Here is a 27,708-nt window from a genome sequence, read left to right as displayed (position 1 = left end):
CTTTTCATGTAAGAGGTAAAGGTGACTGTCCTCAGACAATATATATATAGAGGCTAGGACAGACAATCCAATCCATCAATCAACCAACCGACTTATTTACCAAAAACATGGACCAATTCAAATTTTACAGAAAATGAACGAATGAATAAATTAACTACACCTGCTATTTCCACTAATGCTGCTAATACTGCTCTTAATAATGCTGTTAACAATAGTACTAATGCTAATAATTCTGCTGGGTGAATGCAAAAATGCATTCAGAAATATATGCTAATGCTACTACTACTACTACTACAACAATGACTATTATTACTACTATTGCTATTAAAAAGCCTACTGCTAATGCAGCTGTTAATGCGCCTAAATCTAACTGCTTCTATCTACTATTGCTAATAAAGTAATGGAGCTTTTAAGAGATGAATATTAAAGTGAAAATTATTTACATTTTAAAGTAAACAGACATGTTCTAGCACTTGACTTTAAAGCACTTTATAATGCACACATATAAAATAATCAAATTAGGCATGACTTAAATATATATTCTAAAACAAAATGCTCTAAATTTATACTGAACTCTGATACATATACTGCTACACCTGCTCGTAGCTGTCCTCATCATTCCCAAATTTATCTCAGGGTTTCACCAACATTTGTGATTTGCAGCATGTTTACCATGTGATCAGAATAGCCAAATTAAGGAAATACAGTGTATTAATCCAGGTGACTCAAGCAGTTAATGAGGACCATTACCACTGGAGGCTAAATCATGACATATTTCACAACAGCAACCCACAGTAAAGAAAGGGTAAAAACAGAGACGCTCATTCAGCAACACATTCCTAACTTCATTTCTGTTTGAAGGAGGATTTTCATGCCTACACACCTGCAGTTTTAGATGCAAAACTTGGAACTGGCTTCAAAGTCAATCAGAACTAACAAATTCCTCCACAGGTGGGACCTATTTAGTTTATTCACTTTGCACCATGTCTGACCAGACAGAGATGCCAAGAATGAATCTGATGAATAACAGTGATCAGATTTGACTGTGTGAACTGTTAATAAAAACGGCAGATACATTCTCTGATGCCAAATGAGTCGTTTTATTATCTGTCTTATTAGCTTCTGAACTCCTTCTGACAAATATGCTACAGAAACTGGCCTTTATAGTAAGTGAGAAGTGTGTGTACTAGTAAAGGTTAGCACTAGAATTCGTATAGATTTCATAGAGTTTGTCACAGGGGAACCATTATTCTACTTGAGCTACCACAATTCCAGTCTCTCAGACCCTGAGGGACTCTGAAACCACAGACATATGAAACTAGCCTAGTGCGGGGAAACTCCTTTAAGGAACAGGGTGGCCTTGTCCTTAAAGGCAATGTCTAAAATTGTGGGGAACTGCAGTTCTCTCTGTTTTTTTATTCGCTGTTCGAATTACCACTGAAACTCAAGCTGCTTAGTTTTGTAGCACTTTCACTCTGTGTTTACTTTCATGCTGTTACAGTCTTCTGAATTGGGAAGTATTTCCAGCTTAAGTGATTTAGTGATTAAGTGAAGCAAACAAAAAGTCAATATTACCCATCCTATGGCACAGGGATAAAGCAAAATCCTCATCTCGGTTCATGATTTTGAATGTTAGACACCTCCAGATTCCACTCTGCCATAAGAAGAAAGAAAGAAAGCCTAGCATACCAGAATTACACACTTTGTTTTTTGCACATGTACAGACACCGGGGCTTCATAAAACATTAGACCAGTGTCCAATGCAAACCGACTGGAGAGCAGCAAATGCGAGGAAACATCCTCAGAATTTTACATAAGTCTTTTTTGATTAAAATTGTGAAATTCAACTTTTGAAAGGAACAAATCTTACGAACTAAGGTTTGGGTTGGTTTGCTCCTGGGGCTCCCCCAGTGTAATTAATTTATACAGTACTGTATTGAAATCCATGGAGAGGGGGAGGGAGGGGGTTGATTTCCTACCCTCCTCCTGGTTGGAGTTCACTGGAATGCTAGAGTTTCAGAGTTCCTCAGGGCCTGGGGGCTCAATCTGTGGTAGCGTAAGAAGACCAGTTGTTCCCCCATGACACACTTACGGTGCTTTTCCACTGCATGGACCCTGCTTGACTTGACTCTTGCTTTTCCATTAGGCAAATCTGGTACATGGTCCAGAGAACTGATTGGTCAGAAAGACTTTTACGCCAGGAAATGCAAACCTCCAGCACAAATTAACAGCTACAGCAGAGATCACATTTGTTTTAAAATTTGTAAAATCGCACTGTGGACTTCTGAAGAGGTTCAGACGCTTCTTGGATTCTACTGATCTGTCTGAACTGATGACAGAGCTGTGTTCAGTCCCAAACAACAACAAAAACAACACGACAACACACTAAGTAAACAACGCTTAAGGTTACTATCGCCGTTGTTGTGGTTCCCATAGAACAGGAGACAGGGATGACACCTGATAAATTTTACGAGGCAGCTGTGCTAGTGGAATAACAACCAGGGAAAAGCACGTCGAGTCGATGTCATGCAGTGGAAAAGCACAATTAGTGAAGTGATGTCTGAAGAGACACAAACAGAACATTTCTTAAAGTCATAGGTCATTGTGTTTTTGACACATTAAACGACTAGAGTACGGTGCCTTTGGTTTGAATGCTACATCAATGCCAGTGAATCAGATTTCCTAACGTGGCTTCTGTAGTGCTTTGAAACATCTTTTGGAATTAAATGTGATTAAAATTTTGACGTGAATAAAATACATTCCTAATCAACACAACTCCCAAAACTGCACTGATGTAACAAACACTGCACGTCCGATAGTTTATAGAACAGCATTTCTTCTGGAATGAAAGGTTTTAGACAAGAGTTTGTCCCTCTCTGCTGCAGCAATAGCTTGTAATCCTTCGGGAAGGCTTTACACAATGTTGGAACACTGTTGTGAGGATTTGGTGACATTCATCCAACAGTAAGGTCAGGTGCTGATGTTGGAGGATCAGTTCTGGATCACAAACACCACCCTGAAGGTACTAGATTGAGCTCCATCCCTCCAGAGGACAGAGTGTGACTTCATCACAGTCCAACGCCAAAGATAGGATGATCTTAGACTCGTGGAGTTGCTCCAGAAGGGTTTACAAACATTTTGATATACAGTGTATAGTAATCAATATGTATATGATGTGTAGGTTTGAAATGCAGTCAAATGAAGGCTGTTTTCTGAGTAAAGGCTAAGCTGGATAGATGCTGTGGTATGTCAGACATCTATGAGTGGATAACAACACCGCCAGTGCTCCTCAATCATCTGCTCACACAGTAATCAGTCCCAAATACATGATTAAAAAGTGAATGTTCACACTGTGAGAGACCCAGCTTCATATGGACATTTCCGTTGAGTGGGAAGCTCTCTATTCAGTACAGCATGACACCTATGTATCAGACATGGATATATATATATATATATATATATATATATGGAGGTACACTACATTTTCACTGGACATGCTCTTGTTGTGTGCGCTCTATGGCACACAGACTGCTGTTTATGAGATTGTAATGTCTTGGAATCGACTTGTGGGACTCTTAGACTCTAAGAACAACCACCAACAGTTCTGACCTGTCAGAAACCCACTCGTCTGTCTGAGCACTCAACCTCTGCTTGTTGGGGCCGTTAATCGCACATCACCTCACATCAACGCACAAACTAAGTGAAATTCAGCCCAATCCTATAGTTTAGTGTGCGATGAACATATGAGGCTCAAATTGCAGTGTTTTTTCTGCGTAAGGCTTTTACACAGAGGATGTTTAGCACAGAATAAGTGCCTAAAATGTCTGACTCAATGTCCATCCCATTCCTTAATTCCTCAGTACGTTTAATGAGAGTGTGCAGGCACTGCATTACATTCCTCTCATGTGTGTTTGGTTCACTTTCTTTTTGTTTTTTAAATCGTGAGGCTCCTATGTTTACTCCAGAATGGGGGTGTTCTTGTATGTTTTAATGGTTGTAAAGCACAGTTTATGTCCTTGTATATCGCTTTTGTCCACAATCTTCAAGCCCAATGCTCCAGAACATGTTAGAATGAGTTTTATTCAAGGCTGGGAGCCTTTAAGTCCCTCTCATACGTGTAATTCAATTTCTGCCATCATAAGTTCACAGAACATGATAAAGTAAGTATTTACTCCAGGCTTGGAGTTGTTTTACTGGGTTGCGTTACTTTCGAAATAGTAGTTTAGCTAGTTTTACATCCGTTTTGCTCATATTTGCCCATTACAAATGAGATGAAATGGTTCTAAGAAGCATATCTGTTTCATATTTGTTTTTTTTTCGTCCATCACAAGGCTCACCGACTTAGCTTTTAGGCTGGGTGAGTTTTTGTGGCGTGTGTTGGTGCCTCTTAAATTTGTTTTTGTCATTCTCTTGCATCATTAGGCTTTAAGAAATAATAAAGTGAGTTTTTACTCAAGCCTGGGTGCCTTTAGTTTCTTTTATGTGTGTTTTCTTCTCTTTCCTTCATCACAAGGCTCCGGAACATGTTGCAGTTAGTGTTGCCTATTGGCTATGTGCCTTTCTGTGGTGTGTGATGGAGCTTCACTTTCATCCATCATAAGGTTTTGAAACATGTTATAGTATGTTTAAACTCAAGGCTGTGATCCTTTAGTTGCTCTCACATGCATATATTTGCTTTCCTCCATCACAAGGCTCCAGAACATTTTAATGGGGTGTTTACTTCAGGCTGGGGCCAATGCTGTGGGCCGTGATGGTTCTGAAAGCCTCTTTCAGGCTTATTTCTCAGATTTCTCTCAAGCCCGGTCCTTGCGCTTAAGCTTGTGGATCTTCTTGGTGCTGCTGTTCTTGTTGAGGAGCTTCATGACTCTCTCTCGATGGTCCAGCACCTTCATCATAGCGTCCCGAGCCTCTGAGATCTGATCCATCACCAGTTTACATCGCTGCATATTCCCCTGCACAGAAACAAGCTTTAATTAATTATCAAATATTTATGGGAGGCTATTCCAGTAGGAATCTGCAACATGAGATGTTTTTACAGATTTGTGAAATTACTTTAATGTAAAATTTTTGTAAAAACTATAAAAGTGTTTATAGTTTCTACAGTGTAATGGAGTGGAGTGATTAAATTCCAGATTTTATTCAGTATTGTAGACTCAGCAAACACAATCTGACCAGGGGTTTAAGGGATGGGGGGCGATGAGAAACACTCACCTGTATGAGCTCGTTGATTCGGTGCAGGTCATCGTCAGCTCCTGACTTCTTTTTGGGTGTGAGTCCCTCCTGGATAGTCGTGAGACGACTGTAAACATCATGCTCCAGACTCGTCTGCAGCACAGAGGCGAAACAGGACATTTAAGCAACATGACCAAACAACAGCAGCCAACACTTCATGAACTGGGCATTTAACTCATTTAAATTGACAACAATAAACACCTATATAAGGACATCGCATCTATATGAGATTGCTGGACATTTGGTACACTCCAATCTTCTAAGACTTTCCACAAGATTTGGGAGCATGCCTGTGGCTCACGTTAATCCCAAAGTTGTTCAGTATGTTGGGGCGAGTGCTATTGGAGCTCCTCTACACCAAGCTTTTCAAACGATGTCTATATGGAGCTCACTTTTTGCAGGCAAAAACAAAAAAAATGTTGTGTGTGTTTATACTTCTCAGCTTTGGTTTGATTAACATGAACCCTGGTGTGATTGCTCTGTTTGTATGAATCGTTAAAGCAAGCCTGTATACTTTCATTTGAACTCTGGTGAGCACAAAACAAGCAGACAAACACTGTCTGAGCAGATTGGTTTCATTCCATTTTTAAACTAATTCTGATGCAGTTTGTTTCAAGTGTGAACATAATACAAACAGCACTGGAAGTGTTAACTCTCACCAGCTGCAGCAGTTGAGAAGCACAAAGATGAACCTTCCAACCTTGAGCTCGACACACCACTCCCTTCTGACTGGCCACATCCTGCAATGTACCTTTCTTCTCTTCTGAAATAACAACACAACACATGCACACATTTCAGCAGTTCAAATTGACATGTGTAGATTTTTCCAGAAGACAAAATAACTTGGTAAAGGACCAAATAATGAAAATTGTTCAGTGCATGTTCACATTAACGTGGGAATCTAGAGTCCACAACCCAGACACTGTGAAACAAGGCCACCCAGTCCGTTTTCTGTGGACCAAGTCAGAAAACTTGGGATCAAACAAGTATTTCTGATTCTGCTCCACTTCTGATGTCTATCCAATCACAGTGCTGGACCCGTGTTTGTGAGAGAGTGCAAAGACGAGGTTAAACGAAGCAAAACAGACAACAAGTGCAGAGAAATAACAGCACTGAGCAAAAACGAAAAAAAAAAAACAAGAACAGAGAATAAAGAGAACCGAGCGAAAATGGCTAAAAACCAGAGCTACTGCTCCTTACTGCTGTGTGCTTGGGTCAGGGTGAACAGTGAGCGGCTCATTATCATTTAAAGGAACAGGTGCTGAAAGCGGGAGTTTGGAACAGGGCTGTTTAGAGGGGGAGAATGCTGCTGTGGGGCTTGTGGGGTTTTGATCAAAGCTGGTGAACAGACGTTTCATTAAAAACCAGAACTGTTCCACTGTGGAGAAGAGGGGGAATATGTGCGTTTTAATAGTGTGTAAAGCCTTTTTTTTAAAACATTTTATTGGAAATGATTCACAGACCTTTGACACGGACATCGCTGTATCTCTGAAAGTGGTGGTACGCGGCTTTCCAGGGGTTTCTGTAATGTCGGAGCAGAGTGATCGGAGGACGGGTTCTCACAGGAACGTACCGCACTCCCTCCTCGTCTAAACCAGGGAAAATTACAGAAAAACAATAGAGGAATCATTACAGTCAAGACAACATTAATGTTGTAATCTAAAGTTAGTGACAACAGCACAGACACTAAAATTATTCTTGTTGTCTTGATTCATGTTTGCGGTGTTTAGTCTTCTGATGATGTGTGTTTGGGGTGTGTTTTTATCTTGTTAACGTGTATGTATGTCTGTGTGTGTGTTGTTGAGTCTTGTTAACGTGTGTGTGTGGCATTTAGGGGCAAGGCAGGATGAAGAAAACAAATCAGATCCAAACTGACCGATGTACTCTTTCGGCGGTGATTTGCGTTTCTCAGGCCTGTGGGTGGGAGGTTTGGCTGGGACCCTTTCTTCGTCTGTGCTGTTGGCCTCCATCATCTCGCTCTCCTCAGTGGAGATCACATGCTGCTGTTTACGAGGTTTCTTCCGTGGTGACGCTCCAGTAGTAAGGTCAGCAGGTGGCACTGTCAGAGCAGGGGCACCACCAGGGGGCACTGGAGTCACTAGACACACAATAAATTGAAGCATTTTAATAACGGTCAATGTTTACACCAGGGGCATCACAATTACTCAATTAAAAACAAGATCGAATTTTGAACAACACTTATTAAAATGATTTATAATTTTACTAATTTAATATATTATGTGCAGGATTAGTGAGTAAATGATGAACAGGGTTTCCAGAGGTTATTATAAATCCATGTTTAGCCATCTGAAGATTTTCCACAAGAGGGTGCCAATAGCTCATAAAAACCTCTGCACCACTGGTTAGAGTACAGAAATATTTGTTGTTTGGCCATGTGTTCACTGTCTGCATCATGGATGTAACTGTTCACATACTTGACACAGCCTTCTTCAACACATTCTGCCATTGAGATGCTGTAGATTGCCGGCACTGCCCCCTACCGTTAACGCGTGTGCTGCACTTTGTGTAGTATTTATTTTTTGAGGACATAGCATTTTCTGAGGATGTTCACAACCTACACACCAAATGGACACAGGATATGCGGGGCAAAAATATAGTTAACAGCCAGTATCTCTCTACCCTTAGTGTTCATTCATTCATTCATCTGTAACCGCTTATCCAGTTCAGGGTCGCGGTGGGTCCAGAGCCTACCTGGAATCATTGGGCGCAAGGCGGGAATACACCCTGGAGGGGGCGCCAGTTCTTCACAGGGCAACACACACACACACACACACACATTCACTCACACCTACGGACACTTTAGAGTCGCCAATCCATCTACCAACGTGTGTTTTTGGACTGTGGGAGGAAACCGGAGCACCCAGAGGAAACCCACACGGACGCGAAGAGAACACACCAAACTCCTCACAGTCTGTCACCCGGAACAGGACTCAAACCCTCCAGGTCCCTGGAGCTGTGTGACTGCAACACTGCTTGCTGCGCCACCGTGCCGCCCCCTTAGTGTTCAGTTATGAATATATTATTTGCCTTCAAAAAACACGTGCGGCTCCCAGTGCATATTTTTTCAAAAAGCTCTCTTAGTTGTCTAAACATGGCCTTAGTCTATTAAGAGTTAAAAGCATTTGTCTGTGTTTTTTCTTCTTCAAAGTAAGACCTAAAGTGAGAGTTGTGCAAAAAAAAATAATAATAATAATAAACAGGTTCATAAACAGAAAAGAGATGTTAAGTGTACCTGGTTTTGTGGTGTATATTGGCTCCGCCTCCTGCTTTACATGAAACTCTGGCAGGGTGGAGCTAACAGGACAGGCTGCATTGCTATTGGCTGCTGGGTGTGAGGGCGGGGCTACTACATTGGCCAGTGAGGGAATAGGTGGAGTTACAGCCATGGCAGCAGCGACAGGATGAGAGGGAGGCGTGGCGGAGGTCAGTAAAGTGGGAACGGGCTGAGACAGGTTCTGAGATAGAGGAAGAACCAAGTTCTGCTCTGAGGTTTGTCCCGAAACAGACTCCACTGCAGCTGTCGAGGTGGGAGCCAGACCCATCAGAACCTCTGCTTTGGGCTTGAGACTAAAAAAAAAAACAGCACATTGTATCAGGACATTTATTTTCATAGCTCCAGTAGTTTTAATGGGAACATTATATTAAAAGAAGCACTTGTTTAGTGCATATCCTTGTTCCAGGCTTGGAGAAAGAGGACAATAAACCATTACTAAACAATATCCCCCTCAAAAAAGAATGCAACAATAACAGCAGCCGGATAGAACTTGGAAAAACTAGCCAACAATAAATCTGATCTTAGATAAAGCTACTGCTAAAGCTTTAACTGCTTTAGATTAAAATATATATATATATATATATATATATATATATATATATATATATATATATATATATATATATATATATATGCTCTTATGCAGGGGAAAGGAATAATATCTGGGGGCACAATCAGGCCTGTAATGACAGCCATATTTATGATGTGATCGACATATTGTCCCAGAAATAATTGTGATAAATGATAGTCATTTTAAGACCATTTTATGCCACTGGTAATGAAATTAGACTGCTTTATAGAGCAATGAACTTTTAGCAAATAATATATTCAGAATACTCTGAAATTGGAAATGGAATATTAACATTTAAATATTCCAAATAAATAAAACATAAATTAAATAAACCCACTGTTTTCAAATAAATCAACATAATTACTCTAGAACAGAGAACAGATGGTTTTCTATGGTCTCTCTGTTCTAGAGTAATTATGTTGATTTATTTAAAAACAGTGGGTTTATTTAATTTATGTTTTATTTATTTGGAATATTTAAATGTTAATATTCCATTTCCAATTTCAGAGTATTCTGTAATTGAGTAATCTAATGTAATTATTGCAACCTAGGGGTAAAAAGTACTGAACCGTACCCTGCCGGTCGCGGTGATCCAGAGGCGTTCCTCAGTCCCGCCTCTGTCCTCCCTGTGTCACTGAGCTGAGCTGGGATCAGGCTCTTCCTCACAGAAGCTCTTCAAACACACAACACACACACAAAATCAGACTGCATACAGTTTAGTGCAGTTTTCCTGAGGCTGGATACATGACCAGAATTGGCCCAGATCAGCTCTACAATATGAGCTCTTGGTTAGAAGACTATGTTTTCAGTAAATGCAGTTTTATTAACGGAGTATTTTTAGATTGGAGCTGCCACAAAGCAGCTTTACAGGATTGCCAGTCCTGGCCCCAAGTTGGCACTATTGAGGCAACAGTGGCAGGTGTATCTCTCTCAGAGCATGAGGGAACCCATCCTCCTCATGTCAACACCAATGCTCTAACATGTTCACTCAGAAAGTAAAAACGCATGCCTGGTGCACAGTATGCCTGGTGTAATTGTTCTTTACCATTTTGTATGTTTTGTATGAAAGTGCTCTATGAATAAACTAGCCTTGCCTAGGTTCTAAAACCAAGAATATTAAAGTGAACATATTCTTCCTTATCAGAAAGGATCACAGTTCTGGTTCTTAATGAAATGACTGTGACCTGCTTTGGTCAAAACCCCACAGCAACCTTCTTGCCCTGTGTAAACAGTCCTGTTCAGAACGCCCGCTTTCAGCACCTGTTCCTTTAAATGATAATGAGCCGCTCGCTGTTCACCCCGCCCCTGAGCACACAGCAGTGAAGAGCAGAAGCCGTTTTCGCTTGGTTCTCTTTCTTCCCAGTGCTCTTATTTCGCTGTGCTCGTTGTGTGTTTTGCGGTGTTGAACCTCGTCTTTGTGCTCTCACATTAACATGGGTCCAGCGATGTGATTGGACAGATTCTAAACCCTCAGCACATGACATCAGAAGCAGAGCAAAATGAGATTGGCTCTTTTTATCCCATGAGTTCTGACTTGGGCAGCACACAAAACCTAATGGGTGTTTTTATTTCCCTTGTAAGGGGGCAGTTGTCCTGTTTTGTTAGATACTGGCTGAGAATGTGTTGCTGGTAATTTTATTCATAAACAAGTCCTGTATTTTTGAGGAACCTGTAAAATTTATTTAAACTCACCCTTCAGTTGCGGGTTTCTTGCGCAAAATGCTAGGTCGAGGAGAAGAGATGAGTGGAGGACCCCCGGGCCCACTGCTCTGAGGGTGGGGCTGTGTTACCATGGCAACAGGCTGAGTGCTGCTGAAGGCGTTGTTGATGGAGTTCGCCACCAGAGTGGAACCATCAGCCAAAACAACTATAAAGAGAAACAGGCAGAAAGTTAAATACACCTGATTCATTTCCAAGTTGGAGGTCGTTAGTTAGGGACCACAGTGAACGATACATGACAAATTCTGGTAGGAAACAAACACTAGAATAAAACCATATTAATTATATAAAAACTGTAACAGGCGTTTATTCTGACATACTGCAATACAGGAAGCACAGGGGGCAATATGGCTTCTGAATACGAATGATGACTGTATTAATCCATAAACGTTTGATCCAAAAATGTAGACATGCTGTTGATCACTATGCTCAATGCCATGTGTTAGACAGAAGTGTGAGGAGCTGTGTGCAAGCCATTGGCTATGTATTGGAGAAATAATTATGATCCAGAACTTATCATCCAACTCACTCATGATGATTTTCTACTGCATGGTACCAACTCTAGGGGATTCTAGTGGACCCTAGTCTTGTTTGGTACCTGATACCATGTTACATTTTAATTCAGTGCAGTTCCTTTAGTGGCCCCGAAGGGGAAATTTGTTTTGCAGTCAGATACACTTAACAGCACAAACAAACAACATCCCCGGACAACACAACACCACATGACAGTTTAAAAAATATGCATCTCACAAATATATTAACCCTATCCCTATCGCCTTAGTTATAAAAGAATTCTTCCATCCATTGCTTTTAACTATTGGGAACCCAAATCTGCAACAAGAGGGAAGAAGCTGAAATGTCTTCAACGGATTGTCTGAAGATGGTCTTTCCATCATGGCCCCCCAAAACGTTTCTAACCAGCAGGAACGGTGGGCTTTGGAAACGACAATCAAAAGTGGCAGTAATGTTAAGCATCGTTTACTCATTGTGTATTGCCGTGTTGTTGTTGTTGTCTGGGACTGAACACAGCTCCATCATCCGTTCAGACAAATCAGCAGAGTTTGTTCCTTGTTGCAGTGTCCAGCTCTCTCTGGATTCTTTCATCAGCCACTGATCCAAGGAGCATTTGAACCTCTTCAAAAGACAACAGTGTCATTTTACGAGCTGCCGTTGTAAGTTGGATAAAAACCATGTGATCTCTGCTGTAGCTGGACATTTTACAGATGGAGAATTGGTGCTGGATGTCTGCATTGTGTGGACAATCTCTGGACAATCAGTGCTCTGCAAGGTGGTTTACACGCCACAGTTTAGTCCCTACTCGGCTCGCTCGGAACCACGAGAGAGCAAAGACTAAAAGAATAACCTGGTTCCAGGACCAGGACCAAATTTACCCAATGGAGAAAAATAAAGAGTCGTGTAGGTACCAGGCAGTGGAAAAGCACCATTATGCTCTTGTAGCTGAAAGCCACACAACAATGATCCAACATCTACTCCCTGAAGAACAGATTTTTTTTAAATGGGAACAACTCCCTATTAAAATACTTGAACAGATGTTCACAAATTTTTGTCCTGATAATGTATATTCGTTTGTAACTAGACATCTAACTAATACTAAATTGGATCGCTTCTCTGTGGTTCCTGACCTGAGGTCTTGGCCTCAGTTGGAGGCTGTTGAGGGTTGACCGATGAGGCCTGGATGCTCTGGGGTGTAATTGTGGTGGAGGTGTGAAGCCCCTGAGCTGTGATTGCTGAGGCCTGGACGCTCTGAGCTGCCACAGCGGTGGGCTGGAGGTTCTGGGTGCTAATCTGCGTGATTCGGTCCACGGTCATCAGCTGCATGGAGTTGAGGTGAACCGCAGAGGCCACGCCCACACCGCTCTGAGCCGACACGGTGGCTGTGGGGGCTTGAGCTGTCACTGCGAACAACATCCAGACAAGATTACACAGGACTTCATGAGAGACCGGGTTGTTTACGTATTGCGATGTAGGGACATGCTCAGCTTAAATTCGTTACCTGGATAAGGCCGGATGGTGGAGACCGAGTTGGTTATGGGAGTGTAGGTGTGTGTAAGAGGGTAAGGGGTTGATGGGTAAGTTGGCAGGAAATACTGAAACTGCACAGGAACGGATTGTCTGTAGAGAATAAAGACATTATGAGTTACAAAAGCACATGCAAGAAGCCTGAATGTAATTGCTGCATCATTAAGGAGGACACTAGGTAAGCTTTGGTATTTTTGCTCCTGGGTAGAGCTGTGCCATATTGTATCTTTGCGATAATATCCTCATCATTTATAAAACAATAAAAAAAAAAAAATCAACATTGTGATAACAATAATATTCCGCCATATTTACGTAATGAGGTCATGCAGTTACCCAAATTACACTGTCTGTGCTTTACATGAGTCATTTAGGCACAGTAAAGTACAGAGGTGGCTCTAAGGCGGAGAAATACTGCTTCCAAAAAAGGAAGTGACTTCATTTGTGTGGAGGGGGCGTGGTAACAAATTATCAGATGTACAATAAACCATGGTGTTATATAAGAAATGAAAGAAGCCTATAAAAACAGAAGGGGGTAACACAAATCTGTTTCACCTTCTTGAGCAGAAGCACCTGGTTGAAAATCAAAAATTCTGTTCTGTTACTAAAGTTCAGCAGCCAATGAGCTCTAACCTCAGCAGATAAACTCCACTGACTCAGCAACTATTCGGTATTTTTGTTTAAACATTTAATGTGAAGCTTTATTTTCACTTTTTGTATAATTGGTTACATTTGTTCACACACACACACACACACACACACACACACACTTTCTGCACTTTTGTTGTGTGGTATATTTACACACTGAATTATTTATTTTACAGAATATTTTAATCTTGGTAAGTTACTGTTGTTTAATATTGCCATTTATTATTACTAATATATAATACATGTATTTAATATAATTAGTATTAATATATCCTTGATATTATTGAAATAGTGTGTTTATGAAATTAATAAAAGTATTTTTCAGTGTTTTATTCCTAACATCAAGAATAACATTATTGCCAAAATACCCTGAAATATTGTGATATTAGGGCCAAATATTGCACCCCTACATTTGCAGAGTGTAATTCCCTTTAACAGCACTGTCCTGAAAAGTAGTGGGAAGTGGGAGGAGTTTCCATAATGTTGAGCCTGGTGGTGTTGCTTTAAGGTGAAAGGGAATACAATGTTTGTTTCTCAAGGCATAATTCTGCAATTTAACTGCTTTAGTCATACATACATATAAAGCATGTATACAAATTCCTCACTGAATGTTTACATTGCAGGGCGGCCTGGAGGTTGTGGTTCAAGCCCAACTCCGGGTGACAGTCTGTAAGGAGTTTGGTGTGTTCTCCCTATGTCTGCGTGGGTTTCCTCCGGGTGCGGTTATATTTTCAGTAGTTCTTAGTTTTATTTAAATTACATTGCCAGTTTTTTTATCTATTTATATTTTGTGAATTTTTAATCTGCTGTGCTGCCTTTTTGTACCTTGAGCCACTGCAATTTATGTTTGTCTGTCTGTCTGTCTGTCTGTCTATCTAAATCACAGGTGATATAGCAGTTTTTAGCACATGATACAACATTGTTATTACTGATACTCACACAGTGATTACTGAATCCTAACAACCTAGCATGATTATTAACACCATCACTTAACTAGTGCACACCTGTTATCACTGCGGTTCTCCATGGTGATGGGGTTAGGGGAGGAGCGGTGGGCCGAGATGGGGATGAGGTTTCCTCTCTCTCCAGAAAACTCAGACTGGATCCTGGGGGAAGTGTGTGTGATCGGCTGAGGGACCACTTTGGCTAATGGCAAAAGAAAAATCAAAGCACACATAAAAGGCCTAAAGAATTTTATACATTTACAAACTTAATGGTAATCACAGTCTCAAACTAGGCATCTGGGTGCATCCTATAGATTACTGAATGGAAAAGTGGTGGGGCTTATGTTAGGAACACTCCCACATAAAATCAACTTAAACAACTTTAAGCTTTAAGCACTGGCAACCTGTCTGGTGGAAATGTATAATTGCAAGAAACATGCAGAAGAACATATTGTCAAGCGGGTCGTGCTCTCTGAGCAGATTTATATGATGATTGCGACTTTTTATTCACAGAGAACAATTATGATTGTTCTACACTACGGGGTTAGGCTTGAGTCAAAGATTTTACTGTCACTGAATGTAATTTTCCAAGTGTGAACCTAAATAAATAAATAAATAAATAAATTAAAAACTTATTTATGAAAAAAAATATATAGTTTGTTTTTCAAACAAATCTTTCACTTGCTTCTTCTTTGCCTCACTCTCCTACTCAAATCATACCCGTTCTAACTAGTGATATCACTCTCATTCCCTTCACTAAGTGTGATCCACACCCCCACTAATAATGCTCAGGTAACCAAACAGACAGTTTTTAACAGATAGCTTATGTAAATAAACTAAAATAGTCATAACTGCAGCCAAGGAGAGAGAGAGAGAAAAAAAGAAAAACTGGCCAACAGGGGACTAGAACAGGGAAATTCCATATGGACAATCCTGACTTTAGTCTCAGGAGGAACTGATGACCCCTGCTTTTTTGGATGAGCTGAGAGCCTCTTACCCACAGGGATGGTGGAGGTGGTGACCGCAGTGGCGTGGGTAGAGTGGGACGCCATCGTCACTGCTACGATGTTACTGCTGGAGATCTGGGTTTGAGGAATGGATCCTGTAAAGCAAAGCAAGAGTGCAATCATTCATTTTCTACAGTGATTCATATTCATGTTATTAAACAGCCTTTATACTGACACCTAATGGTCTGGAGGAGTCCAAGATACTGTGCTAAACCTAGTTAATAGAGAAACATTATAGAGAAAAAAAAATAACTGGTTCATTCAGGAATTGCAAAGCATTTGGATTCTTCATCTCATGCTAGTTGCACTCTATGGATTAAAACGTATATAAAAATAATACCTTCCATGATTACTGTTTGCTAATTTTTGATTAGCAAACAGTATGTCTTTAAATAAATTTAACAATAAATTCAAGTTAAAATATGCATTTTCCAGTACATGCACAATAAGAGTAATTATTGGACTAGTCACCTTTAATAATCTAAATGCCTACTGTTATTTCTTTATAGTTTTATTATTCACTTTATTTGTGTGGTCCTTGTAAACAAATGAGCATTTTTTATCTTAATTATTGCCAGATATTTAATATATGTGTGATGTCCAGTTGCGTATGTCCCTCTACCACTGCAGTTTCCCTATAGAGTTTCCCATATAAAGTTTACAAATATCAAAAGGAAAAATTAAATCAAAAGATTAAAAGCAGGGACAAACACAACACATTATATATCAGACAAAAATGAAGATATAAACATGCTCAGCTGATACAATGACCACACCGGAGGGAGTTAGGTGTCTTGCTCAAGGACACTGTGGACGCTGAGGGGTTTGGACCTAGGGTCCTCTCACCTGCAGTAGTGGCTGATGGGGTGGTGTTAGTGGCCAAAATGGGAGCCACAGTAGCTGCAGGGGTCACAGTGCTGAAGATGGGTTTCTGCAGCAAAGTGAAAGAAAATTAAGGTAAAGAAAGTGCACAGATGTATTTCAGTTTCTTGCATAACATCCAAAACTCTGGGTGCTGCAGTGTGGCGAATTCAAGGAGCAGTAAGACATTTCTCAATTAATAAACAATATTTATGCACATGGATATTCAATATTTTCATATTGAGAGAAGGCTCAGTGATTAGTGGTTGTGAAAAGGCTTTCTGATTGGCTGTCATGAGAAGAGTCTGTGGTTGACCATTATGAGCAGTCTCTTGTTATTGGCTGTTTTTTTAACTGTTTATTAAATACATGTCTCACCTGAGTCACTGAATGTGCGAGGGACTTCTGAGAGCCAATGGCTGGATGTGAAGGGAGTGTAATGCGTGTGGGCGTGTCCCGAGCTGGAGGAGTCCTCTGGATGCTCAGAGTCGCAGCAGGAGGGTGGAGGGTAAGAGCTGAACGTCTGTCGTTACACAGAAGGAGTTAAAATGAAGACAAAAAGAGAACAAAGAAAATAAGTATGAAAATAACAATACAAGTTCCCCTTTTATCAAGAAGACAATAAATAATAAAATGAGCCTAGTATAGTTTTAAACTACACACACAAGATTAAAACCCACTGAAAATTGAAGTGAATAACATTCATTATCTCTTTTCAATTGCACCTAGAAGGAATTCAACTGTGGGATATAATATATTATATAAAAAAACAATCACACTGTGATAACGATCAATGTTTTGTCTGTCTGCAAAATTACGGTCTTGTTGGGGATTCCCATTGTGAAATGGTTATTACAGATCAAAAGTGCTCATGTGTGCACAAGCCTCATTGATATTGTGTTCCCTTTCTGTCAGAGCGGCATTGACTCTAAGATCTTTCAGTAGGTTTTAACAGCCCTGAAATTGTTGTTTCTGATTTGTTGCTGATTTCTTCTCTTACCCGTGCACCAAGTCTCCCGAGTGAGCCGTCACTGTGCTGATGCCAGGAGACTGGGGCCTGGTGGCTGTGACTGGGGCCACAACTGTGGGTAGCACCGCTGTGGAGGTGCTAGCTACAGACCGGGACTGGAAGACAAACAGAGACATATTACCTATCAAATGTATTCTCATTAATTTATTGCAAATTGATCATGGATCCAGATAGATAAATAAATGAGACCTACTACTGTTGCTCAGTCAGATCCGACAATGAAAAACTTTCTTCAAAATTATCCATTTGGTCTCAGACTATGGCATTGATTCAGTATCTCCTCTTCCGCATTTTAAAACTTGTTGGTATTAATGAATTACAAAGACAGGAACCTGAATAGGCTGATGGATGATGTGTTGGACAGTAGGCTGCCCTGGGCCGGTGTTTGGGCTGGACGCTGGTCTCAAAACAGTCGCTCCTTTAGTACTGGACATAACAGCGGCTGCTGCAGCTCCTAAACTCAATAACACAAGGCAGAAGTTCAAACAAGGTCCGAGGCCTAGTACTAAATAATCACATTCTCTGCCGTCTAAAAACCTGAAACAGCTAGTCAAAATAACCAGGGATACACCAATTTAGAATTTTTGGGGCTGATACGATAACTGATAATTAAAAAATCTAATACCGATATTACTTAAAGCAAAATCAAATGGGATTGAAGCAAAAACCTTTTTTTTTTTTTATAGGACAAGCCTTTTCTTCAGTATTTGTACATTTCTGTACTTTTTAAATTTTATCTTTTAAGATTGATGTAGTTAATTTATATTTTTATCAAAGATTTACTGCTGGTTTCTAGAGGGGCATCAATTAGTGCAGCGCTGGATTTGTTTGGAAAGCTAGGGAGAGAGAGCAACATAAAGCAGCTCAGAGCAAGCGAGATTGAGAGTGTTTGAGTGGGCGTGTGATAATTTTTCATCGTGTTCAGATATAGAATGGCTCCATATCTATTTTCATGTGTTTTATATAAGAAAGGCTCCTGCACTGGTGTTTGAGTGAAACTTTCTGTTGTTTAACCTGCTCTGTGTGTGTGTGTGTGTGTGTGTGTGTGTGTATATGTGAGCATCACTGATATTTTAAATTAGTTTTCACCCTCAATAGTGAGAGAATCCAATCTAAATTCCAATAACGGACTGATAACAATAACAAAAAAATAATAAATCCATATAGCGGCCACAATATATCATGCATCACTAATAATAATGGTTAAATTATTCTATGAGCAATTCTATATATAAATTTAAATATTACGCTACATAAATGTTTGTATGTCATTCTCAGTATTTTTAAAAAAGCACTTGAAGTCAGAACGGCACGTTTAATCCCATGTTTTCGGACTTAGGCAGCGCACAGAACTGGGGGGTCTTGTTTCACAGTGTGTGGGTTGGTGGACTCCAGAATCACATATTAATGTGAACATGCACTGAACAAAAGATTTTTTTTTTCATAATATGTCCCCATTAAGGCTTCTGAGTTTGACAGTCACTCTATGCAACACTCAACATTGTGAATTAATAATAATTTGTCATGATCCATGGCTGCAAATTTATTTTTTGGGTAACTTGTTTTATAAGCTAATGCACAGATTTAGCCTTAGTCTGACTACTTCAGATATAACTGTCAGACACTGTGGGAAAGACAAACTGACCTCTGGGTAAATGGGAGGGAAACTGGTGCTGTGGAGCCGGAGATGATCCGATCTGGAGAGCAGGAGCTCCGCTGCGGATGATCTGGACATTGGCCATGATGCGGTGGAGGTTTCCAGTGTGACCCTGAGAGCAAACCAAATCAAACACTTATAATAAACTTAATAATGAAATCCAGTAACTTACAAAACACATTAGAAATTCACCATCTACAAAATAAAATGCACACATTTTATTTAACTGTAACTCTAGCAACTTGTAAACAAAGCTTTAAAATCATACACCGGTGGTCTTCCAATCCCGTTGTGTTCCCTCAAGGTACACTACAATCTCTATGACACAAGGACAATGTAAACTTCCATAAATATTACAATTTTAAGTAGAAAATAATTATAAGCATGAAGCTGAAATAAGATTATTGGAGTTAATGCAGCTTAGTGTCTGCTTACATCTGCAATTAACATGCATTTTGTCTGGATTTTTTTGACCAGATTCTGTTTACATTTGTCATTAAAATGCATCCCCAGTCTGACCATGAGATCTGACTTTGCTTTCCCAAGTATAAAGGCACACCACTGCGCACATCATTTCAGATTTACTTATTCTAATCGGCTGTAAACATGGTTTTTCACCTGCTGCTCCCAGTGTGTTTTAGACTCTCAAACCTCACGAATAAACATTTAAAACAGGCAGGGAATCATCAGCAGTGGCAGAGGAAAAGGCTGCTTTCTGTGATTTTTGCAGCAGTCTGAGCTGCAACTGTCCAGGGCCATGACGTCGAATTCAAGACTGAGGAAAGAATTGTTTACAGTTTTACAGACATAGAAATCCTGTCGACTATGGACACTGATCTCCAGAAAAACACACACCAGCACTCTCCGTCCTCTCAACCGATGTGTTTCCACTTGCGTAAATCTATCCGGACACGAAAAGTGCATTCTGTTTACACTGGTGTTAAACGTCGATGAGATCTGTCTCTAACCACCTCAGAATGTGGTTTTAATGATCTGATCTCAATCCGATCACAGTGCATCTTGGGGGTGTTTACACCTGGCTTTTCATGCGGACGAGTGAAATCCAAATGAGATCTGAACACCAAAAACTCATGTCAAGAGTAAACAGGCCTTAACATAAAATTAACAACAAATATAGTATAATTAAGTTCCCTAACTTGACACACTACAGATGTAACATTGTCCCCTGCTGAAACACAAGTTATGCAGAATGCGCAGATGCAGCATTCTCTACCTGCTGGCCGCTGATGGTGGCCACTGGGATCCCAGGCGCTTGGGGCATGGCGCTCTCCATGGTGACCGTGATGTGACCTGGGACTTTATGTGGCACAGCGAGATGCCCCTGAGCTGGCACCGGAGCAGGGGCAATGACACGACTGGACACAGGAGTCTTCAGAGTACACTAAAAAACAGAAACAGATCATAACCAGCCCTGTTCAGAATGCCACTTTCAGCACCTGTTACTTTAAATAATAATTAGCTGCTCGCTGTTCACCCTGACCCGAGTGCACAGCAGTGAGCAGCAAGGAGCAAAAGCTATGGATTTTAGCCGTTTTCACTCGGTTCTCCTTCTTCTCCATTCTCATTTTCCCCGTTTTTACTTTGTGTCTGTTTTGCTGCGTTTAACCTAGTTATGCGTTATGAGAACGCAACTACAACAACTGTTGTTGTGGTTTGCAAAGTCCACTGTTCTCGTTAGAGATGGGGTTTTGAGACAACATCGGATACATTTCTGGGGGGAGCTGTAGTAATGGAAACCAGCCAGGGACCAAACAAAGTATAGTCCAGTGGAACAGGCATCACACAGTGGAAAAGCCCCAATAGAGAAGTGGTACCCAAATCTGGTCCTGGAGCATGCCCTGTCCCTGCTCCCTATACAACCAGATCCAGCTATTCCACTCATTAACAATTCACCAGCAGCTCATTAACAAGAACTTTCTGGCCAAGGCCTGTCATGTCAAGACAGAAAACACGAAAAAAAATATGCAGGACAGTGGCTTACATATTTCAAAATCATACTCCATGAAGCTCAAGACAGTAAAAGGTCAGAAACTTTACCTTTCCTGGCACCTCAGCAAAGGTCAGAGGGATGCCCTGAGGCAGATGAGCAGAGGTACTGGAGGATACTGGAAGTGAGGCTGTAACTCCAGGTTGAAGGGGCAGGTGCTGGGGCATGTGAGGGATGGTATTGGAGATAGCTGGAACTGATGGTGCAGCTCCAGGCTGAAGAGGAAGATGTTGGGCCAGGTGAGGGGAGGTGTTGGAAGTAGCAGCTCCAGGTTGTAGTTTCAGGTGCTGGGGCAGGTGAGGCTGTAAAGCGGGCCCTGATCCATGAGTCTGGGGCTGAGGGTATGGTCGGACCACCACAGTCTCCTGTTTATCATCTCTGAGACTGACAGAAGCATGGTCAGAATCACGGCCGCTTTCCTCCTGGCCTCCTACAGAACAAACACAGAAAACATGCTATGCTTATCTAGGTTTATCCAAGATTCGATTCTGAGAAACAGGACACAATGACAAGCAAACAATCGCACAGAGTGCCACTGATGCCAAACAAAAGTTGTTTGAGCACTACTGGCGCCCCCCTTTGGGTAAACTTCAGTCTGCTAAACAGGAGTAAATGAGTGAGAATATTCAAGCCAGTTTCAGGAGGTACTAAAATGATAAGTATGGTCAGAGCTGTGTAAAAGTAGGGACCCTGATCAAGGGCACTTCAGCCATAGGTTATAAGAAAGGAGAAAGTGCTATCCCTTCACTTCGCTGCCCTAATATTTCCTGCCAGTTGAGATGATAGAACCACTGATCTTCCAGCCCCCAGCCTTGCATTTCAGCTGCTGCCTCACTAGTACACAATGTTAGTGTAAGTCTGGAATAAGCTGGAAAGACACAATGGTAGGAAACAAAGCTTTAACCCTTTATCTGTGTGTACTATTTTCTTGTTGTATATATTTTGTGAGGTTCTGTAGGTAAGTGCCACTCACCTGCACTGTTCTGTTTACCTGGAGCTGCTGCAGTGTTTCCGCTGGGAGCTTGTGGGGCCTGATTCAGTCCAGAAGACGGAGGTGGTCGAGGATACTGCTGCTGAGAACTCATCTTCTACCCCTTTCAGGTGCCGAGGACCATAAGAGATCCCCTCTGTAGAAGAGGAATAAAATATATTCATACATACAAAGTAACCACAAATCGACACACTGCATTTTCCATTTCATCTCAGAGAAGAGACCTTCTGAAGCAGCTGCAAATGAGCTCAAGACCACTATGTGAATTTATGTGCGAGACAAATATAAAGACTTCCAGCATTGGGCTGTGGAGCAGTGGAACTGTTCTCTGAAAGAATGGTGCTTCGTTCAGTACCTTTAGGATGACTTGGAGATGTGTTTCAGGGCTGAACACCATCAAACCCACACAGCAAGTGTTCCAACATCTAGTGTAAAGCCTTACCAGGAGACTAGAAGCTGTTTAATGCAGTATATAAGGAACAAACTCTTTGTAAAGGTCCTTAATTATATTAGAAATCTGTCGACTGCTTTTAAATCTGGAATTCTCCGCTCCACCTTAAACGGAGCAGAAATTCCACTCACCGCAACAACATTTAAGGTGGAATGAAAAATTGGAACGAGAAATCGGCTAAAAGAATATAATTTAGACTGGATAAATAAGGTCAGGACATTTTCGTGTCAGAAAACTACTCGATGCACAGTCTGTAATGAGAATACTAAGGATTTGACGACGGAAAATATATAAATGTTAAAAATATATGCAAGAGTGCAGGGAATTTGCTCTTCTCCAGAGGAAACCGCAGATGTAGTAAAATAGACTGCACAAAAAGGCACAAAACGGCAAGGGCAAATTTCACACACACAACTGATATTTAAGTTACTGTTTAAATAAACAACTTAAATATTACACGTACGTTGATTTCTGCTGGTAAATCGCCGGATATATTGCCAGATTTCTGTTACTCCAGCCCAGATGCAATTAACGGAAATCCTCCGATGTAAACTGCAGATTCAGTTTCAGATGTATTTTTCAGTACATATGTGTATATATCTATTTTATAACAATAAAACTGACATTTAATGCAACTGAAACTCCTCAAAGGTTTCCTATACGTTCCCGGTAAACTGATCTGTCTCTACTGGATGGGAATTAGGCTCTACATTTCAAAATAAAAGTCTGCGGTCTAATAAAGCCGTGTCCCAATTCTCTCCCTAAGCAATAATGTCCCTTTCTGAAGTGAGCAACAGAATAGGCAGTATTCATACACTCACTGTCCATTCTCTCAGCTCCACTGACTATTTAAGAGCACTTTTTCTTACTCACCAATTACAGAATGTACTAGCGGAGTCTGTTGCTCGGCATACTTTGTTTGCCAGTTTTCATTCTGTTCTTCAATCTCAGGATCCCTACAGAGCAGGTATGACTTGGGCGGTGTGTTTCACTGGTACAAGTGGATCAGACACAGCAGTGCTGTTGGAGTTTTTACACTTAATTCTGAATAATTATTCATTCTAAAATCATATTGGGTCTATTCCCTCTGTATGGATTAAGTTTAGTCATAGACTAAGAATTGAATTGCCACTGCCACAGAGCTCTGTTGTGTCAGGGTCCCAGATTCAGTCCTCTCCTGGGTTTCCTTCAAGTGCTCTGCTTTCCTCCCAGTCCGAACACACATGTTGTTAGCTGAATTGGCTATGAGATATTAAAACTCCATAGTTATATGTGACTGTGTGTGTGTGTGTGTGAGAGAGAGAGAGAGTAAAAAAGAGGGTGAGAGAGAGACTCAGTGGTGGAGTGGCACCATGTCTAGGGTGTGTTTCCTCCCTAATAGCTGATGCTGCCAGTTGTTGGTGGCAGAAGGAACTCCTTTACATCCCAAGGAACATAAAGCTCTAGTGATTTTTAAAATTTGAAGTTAATCTGAGATTCACTAATAAAACAATGTGTCACTGATGGTTCAGTAGACCCCAAATCAGTAGACAGTAGACCAGTATCAGTAGACAGTAGACCAGATGGTTCAGTAGACCCCAAATCTTGTATATTCTTATATACCTTTATAGTTGATCTTTCTACAATAAAATATTTTAAAGCCTATTTGTGCTTTGCAATTTTTATTATTATTAACTTTAAAAATACAAGGACACAGTTTCACTGATGTAAAGCACTGCTTTATGACACTCCAAAAGCTAGTGGAGTCAGAATGGCACCCCCTTGCAGAGAATCTTTACCCTGCTAAACATGAGTGTGTGAGGGAGTTACAAGCCATGTTCATGAGATACTTTTTGTCATTTAAATAAATATAATAAAAACAAATAAAATAAACAAACAACAAAATGTAGATACTTGTTAGTAACCATACATAATTTTAAGGAAGTCTTTGGACCAGCTCAAAAATTATGTATTTTGTTTAAATGAAAATAACTGAATAAAACAAAGAACAGAAAACACATTTCACATATGTGCTGAATGTCAATGAACCAGATAATTAAATATGCAAATGTATGTATTCTTTAATGTATTAAGATCAGCAAATAAATAGAAACTGTGGTCTAAAATTGACATGTCTAATTTTGTTGAGATTATCTTAATTTAATTCCATTTTGCAAATCAACAAAATACATAACTCAACAAGGGGCTTTCAAATGCATTTAAAACAGTGATTTCTGGGGTCATTCCATGTAATTTCAGCACAGACACTTCCTCAAAGGAGGAATCATCAGAGTCCTTCTTTATACAGTTTATCATGCAAACAGTCTCCACACTGCAGAACGCCCTGGTGCTGACCTTCCAGCTTAATCAGCATCGTACTCCTGAGCGCCTCTGGAAGCGCTTTTCTGTTTCTGTACAGTACGTTCAATGCCAAAGGACTGATGGATAACGGACGACAACATGGAGAAAGACGTGTCAAGAAGCTCCGCTTTTTAGAATGCAACTTGCTCAGACAATACAGTACGTACCTGACACAATACATTTGCACTGAGAATAATAATACAATTAATAATAATAATAATAATAATACAGCTAATAATAATACTTGAGGGTGACAGAAGACTTGTGTCCAACATCATCAAAAAAAAGTTTATTAATTAAAAATATGACTTTCAATATAGTATTGATTTTAAAACATGGACAAAAATGTTGACATTTTTGGAAGTCAATGTTAAAATAAAAAATAAATAAATATAGTTATCTGACCCAAGTACAAAGCACTGAAGTGACCAGAAAAAGTGCAAAGTTATATAAATAAACATAAATCCAACACCATCCCAAAACTAAACAAAACAGGGAACAGTTTGGACATTTTTAACACACACTGACAGGGATCAGTCCCTCTGAATATTCTGCACACACTTCCCAGAAAAGGGCCTTGAGTCCAGGACTGCAGGTTCAGCTAATGCTGGACAAGTGCCAGGAGAAAAAATATGTTCAGTGACAGTATTTAATGAAGAAATACTGTCTTGAGAAGGCACTATGGAGGCAGACAGCTTTTCCCTCCATTAGATGAACAGTGGGAACATCCACAGCCCAATGAGCCATGTCCTCATTCTGCATGTGGCATCATACCCATATAAGGAGTTCCAGGTCTAAGCCTGTATTCTCTATGAGAAAAATAAAAGACTACATTGACAGGGACAGCTATGGGGGCTGGAAGAAATACAGTGATGCTAACAACATGCTAACCAATTTACACATCTGCTGACTGTCGCAACTCTACTACCGGTTGGCATACTCTCTTAAGCGTCAGTTTAAAGGAGCACTGGGTAGCATTTTTACCTTACAATTACAGCATCTAAATAATTGTGATGATCCACTGAGCTGTAATATGGAGAACAGAGCCTCTGTTATTGCTACTGCAGGCTCAGCACTGTAGAAACAGCACTATGTAACTTTTGGAGGGTTGGAAACCACCCCGTTCCCTCCAGCCCTCGATTTCAGGACAGTGCTATAAAAGTATATTATACCCTACAACTGTAGGGGGAGCCCAGGAGCAAAAACACCAAATCTTAACTAGTGTCCCTTTAAGGTGATTTTTTGTTAAAATTGTATTATTATAATTGAATCAATAATTTTTATTTTAATAATTGTCATATATTTTGTGTGCTGGACTATAATTACAGTTACCCAAGATACCAACCTAATCCTTCTATGGTGTCTTTGACCTCACTGCCAACCCAGCCTGTTATACACCCTGCCCTTATTTGTTTTGTTTTTCAACCCTTTTTGCTTACATTTTGAATTTCTAGTTTTCAGACACTTTTAGCATTTTACTAAAAAGTGCTTTATGTTTATTGGACGAAACCTTGCTGTGGAACTTGGATATTTTGCACTTGTAGCAGCCAGATGACAGTGACACTCACACCTATGGACACTTTTGGATCTCCCATCCAAACCCACACAGACACGGGGAGAACACACCAAACTCCTCACAGACAGTAACCTGGAGTGGGCCTCGATCCTACAACCCCAGGACATTGGTGCTGTGTGAATGTCACACTACTTGCTGCCCCCAGAGGAGGGATCCCTCTTTCCCATCTCTGTGCTCATGGTGTGAGCAAGCATGGCCATCTGACAGCTACTGTGAAAGTTCTGGACAGTTTTCATTCTCCTCACTTACAATAAGCTGTTCTGTGGCTATTTGAAAAGAAGCCTTGGGTTGGCCTTATATTTCTTGGAGAAAGTACTTGTTTGCCTTCATCCTCCTGAGGATGAGGGTACTGTGTGCGACAGGGGGTCTCCAATATCACATCCTGTGTTGAACAAAAATGCTCCAAACTTGAAGCGTCTCTTCCTGTGTGTATTTTTCAACCTGAGTTAGTGAGCAGGGGTGGGAAGAGCAGCATGTAAAAGTATTACTTTTACTATCTGGCTACATTAAATATTACTTGGGTGTAATAATGAACACAGGAAAAGGACCATGTCAAAACAGCTTCAGTAGATACACAATAACTAGCAGCTCAAAACAACTCCTTTTGTACTGAGTATAAGAAGTGTATCTGGTTTGAAACACTTTTGTTCATTTACCACAGCAATGGTTAAGAGTCAATTCATTACACCTGGAACTCCTAATATGGGAATGAGGCTTAATACCGAAGAAGACCTGACTTCAGAAGATTATTATCAAAGCTTTAAGGGTGTGTACATTTTGTTGTTGTTGTTGTTTTCAACATGAGGAGATACAAATCTATGTGGCTAAATATTTCTCCTTAAAGCAATAGTTCAACCAGAAATGCTAATGTTAATAATCATGCATAAATGCTTGTAGGAATGAAAGATAAATCAATTTGGATTTTATTTGAAATTCCATATTTGTTTAAAAAGGTCTACAACCTACATTTTGCTTACCTTTTAATTTTTTTCCTCTAGAAATACATTTTATATGCTCCAAATAAAGCATTGAAATTTCCACTTGACCGTTTTCCATTTTGTTTTATCGCTAAAAACTAAAAATAAATTTGTTACCCAGCCTTTAAAGTCCCTGTCTGGCCCTCGGTTAACCCCTATAACACCTCTCTCATCTGAATTAATCTACAGGGTGGGCCATTTATATGGATACACCTTAATAAAATGGGAATGGTTGGTGATATTAACTTACTGTTTGTGGCACTTGACAGTATATGGGAGGGGGGTAACTTGGTGACCATGGTGGCCATTTTGAAGTCGGCAATTTTGGATCCAACTTTTGTTTTTTCAATGGGAAGAGGGTCAT

The 27,708-nt window shown here is 40.4% G+C and overlaps 1 protein-coding gene across 2 annotated transcripts; it reads right to left on the bottom strand.

Annotated features, from left to right (window-relative positions):
• Positions 1–558: 558 nt before the first annotated feature.
• On the bottom strand, positions 559–23,125 carry sap130b (Sin3A-associated protein b). Of its 2 annotated transcripts, none has more exons than XM_066662084.1 (21): positions 22,915–23,125; positions 21,983–22,136; positions 21,060–21,439; positions 20,236–20,403; positions 18,990–19,113; positions 17,677–17,798; positions 17,315–17,439; positions 16,693–16,837; positions 16,300–16,384; positions 15,444–15,548; positions 14,507–14,648; positions 12,832–12,950; positions 12,461–12,733; positions 10,791–10,965; positions 9,673–9,771; positions 8,486–8,820; positions 7,109–7,330; positions 6,696–6,821; positions 5,892–5,995; positions 5,212–5,325; positions 559–4,952 (listed from the first exon to the last, which is right to left on the bottom strand). In XM_066662084.1, the coding sequence occupies exons 2-21, from the start codon at positions 22,092–22,094 to the stop codon at positions 4,794–4,796; spliced, it is 3,234 nt and encodes a 1,077-aa protein (XP_066518181.1). In that variant the 5' UTR covers positions 22,095–22,136; positions 22,915–23,125; the 3' UTR covers positions 559–4,793. The 2 variants fall into 2 exon arrangements, with proteins under 2 accessions (XP_066518181.1, XP_066518188.1); XM_066662091.1 differs by having other exon boundaries at positions 22,001–22,136.
• Between the last annotated feature and the right edge of the window lie 4,583 nt (positions 23,126–27,708).

Source organism: Hoplias malabaricus, chromosome 1, assembly GCF_029633855.1.
Source record: "Hoplias malabaricus isolate fHopMal1 chromosome 1, fHopMal1.hap1, whole genome shotgun sequence".
Taxonomy (NCBI): Eukaryota; Metazoa; Chordata; class Actinopteri; order Characiformes; family Erythrinidae; genus Hoplias; species Hoplias malabaricus.
This window is presented reverse-complemented; position numbering and strand designations above follow the sequence as displayed.

Bases quoted from the DNA above. Each gene is read 5' to 3' on its own strand.
- sap130b (XM_066662084.1), bottom strand. From the start codon at position 22,094: ATGAGTTCTCAGCAGCAGTATCCTCGACCACCTCCGTCTTCTGGACTG. The intron at 20,404-21,059 runs GTAAAGTTTCTG...TCTGTTTTTTAG, and splicing joins TTGCTGAGGTGCCAGGAAAG to TGTACTCTGAAGACTCCTGT. The intron at 16,838-17,314 runs GTAAGAGAAGAA...GTGTAACGACAG, and splicing joins TCGGGAGACTTGGTGCACGG to ACGTTCAGCTCTTACCCTCC.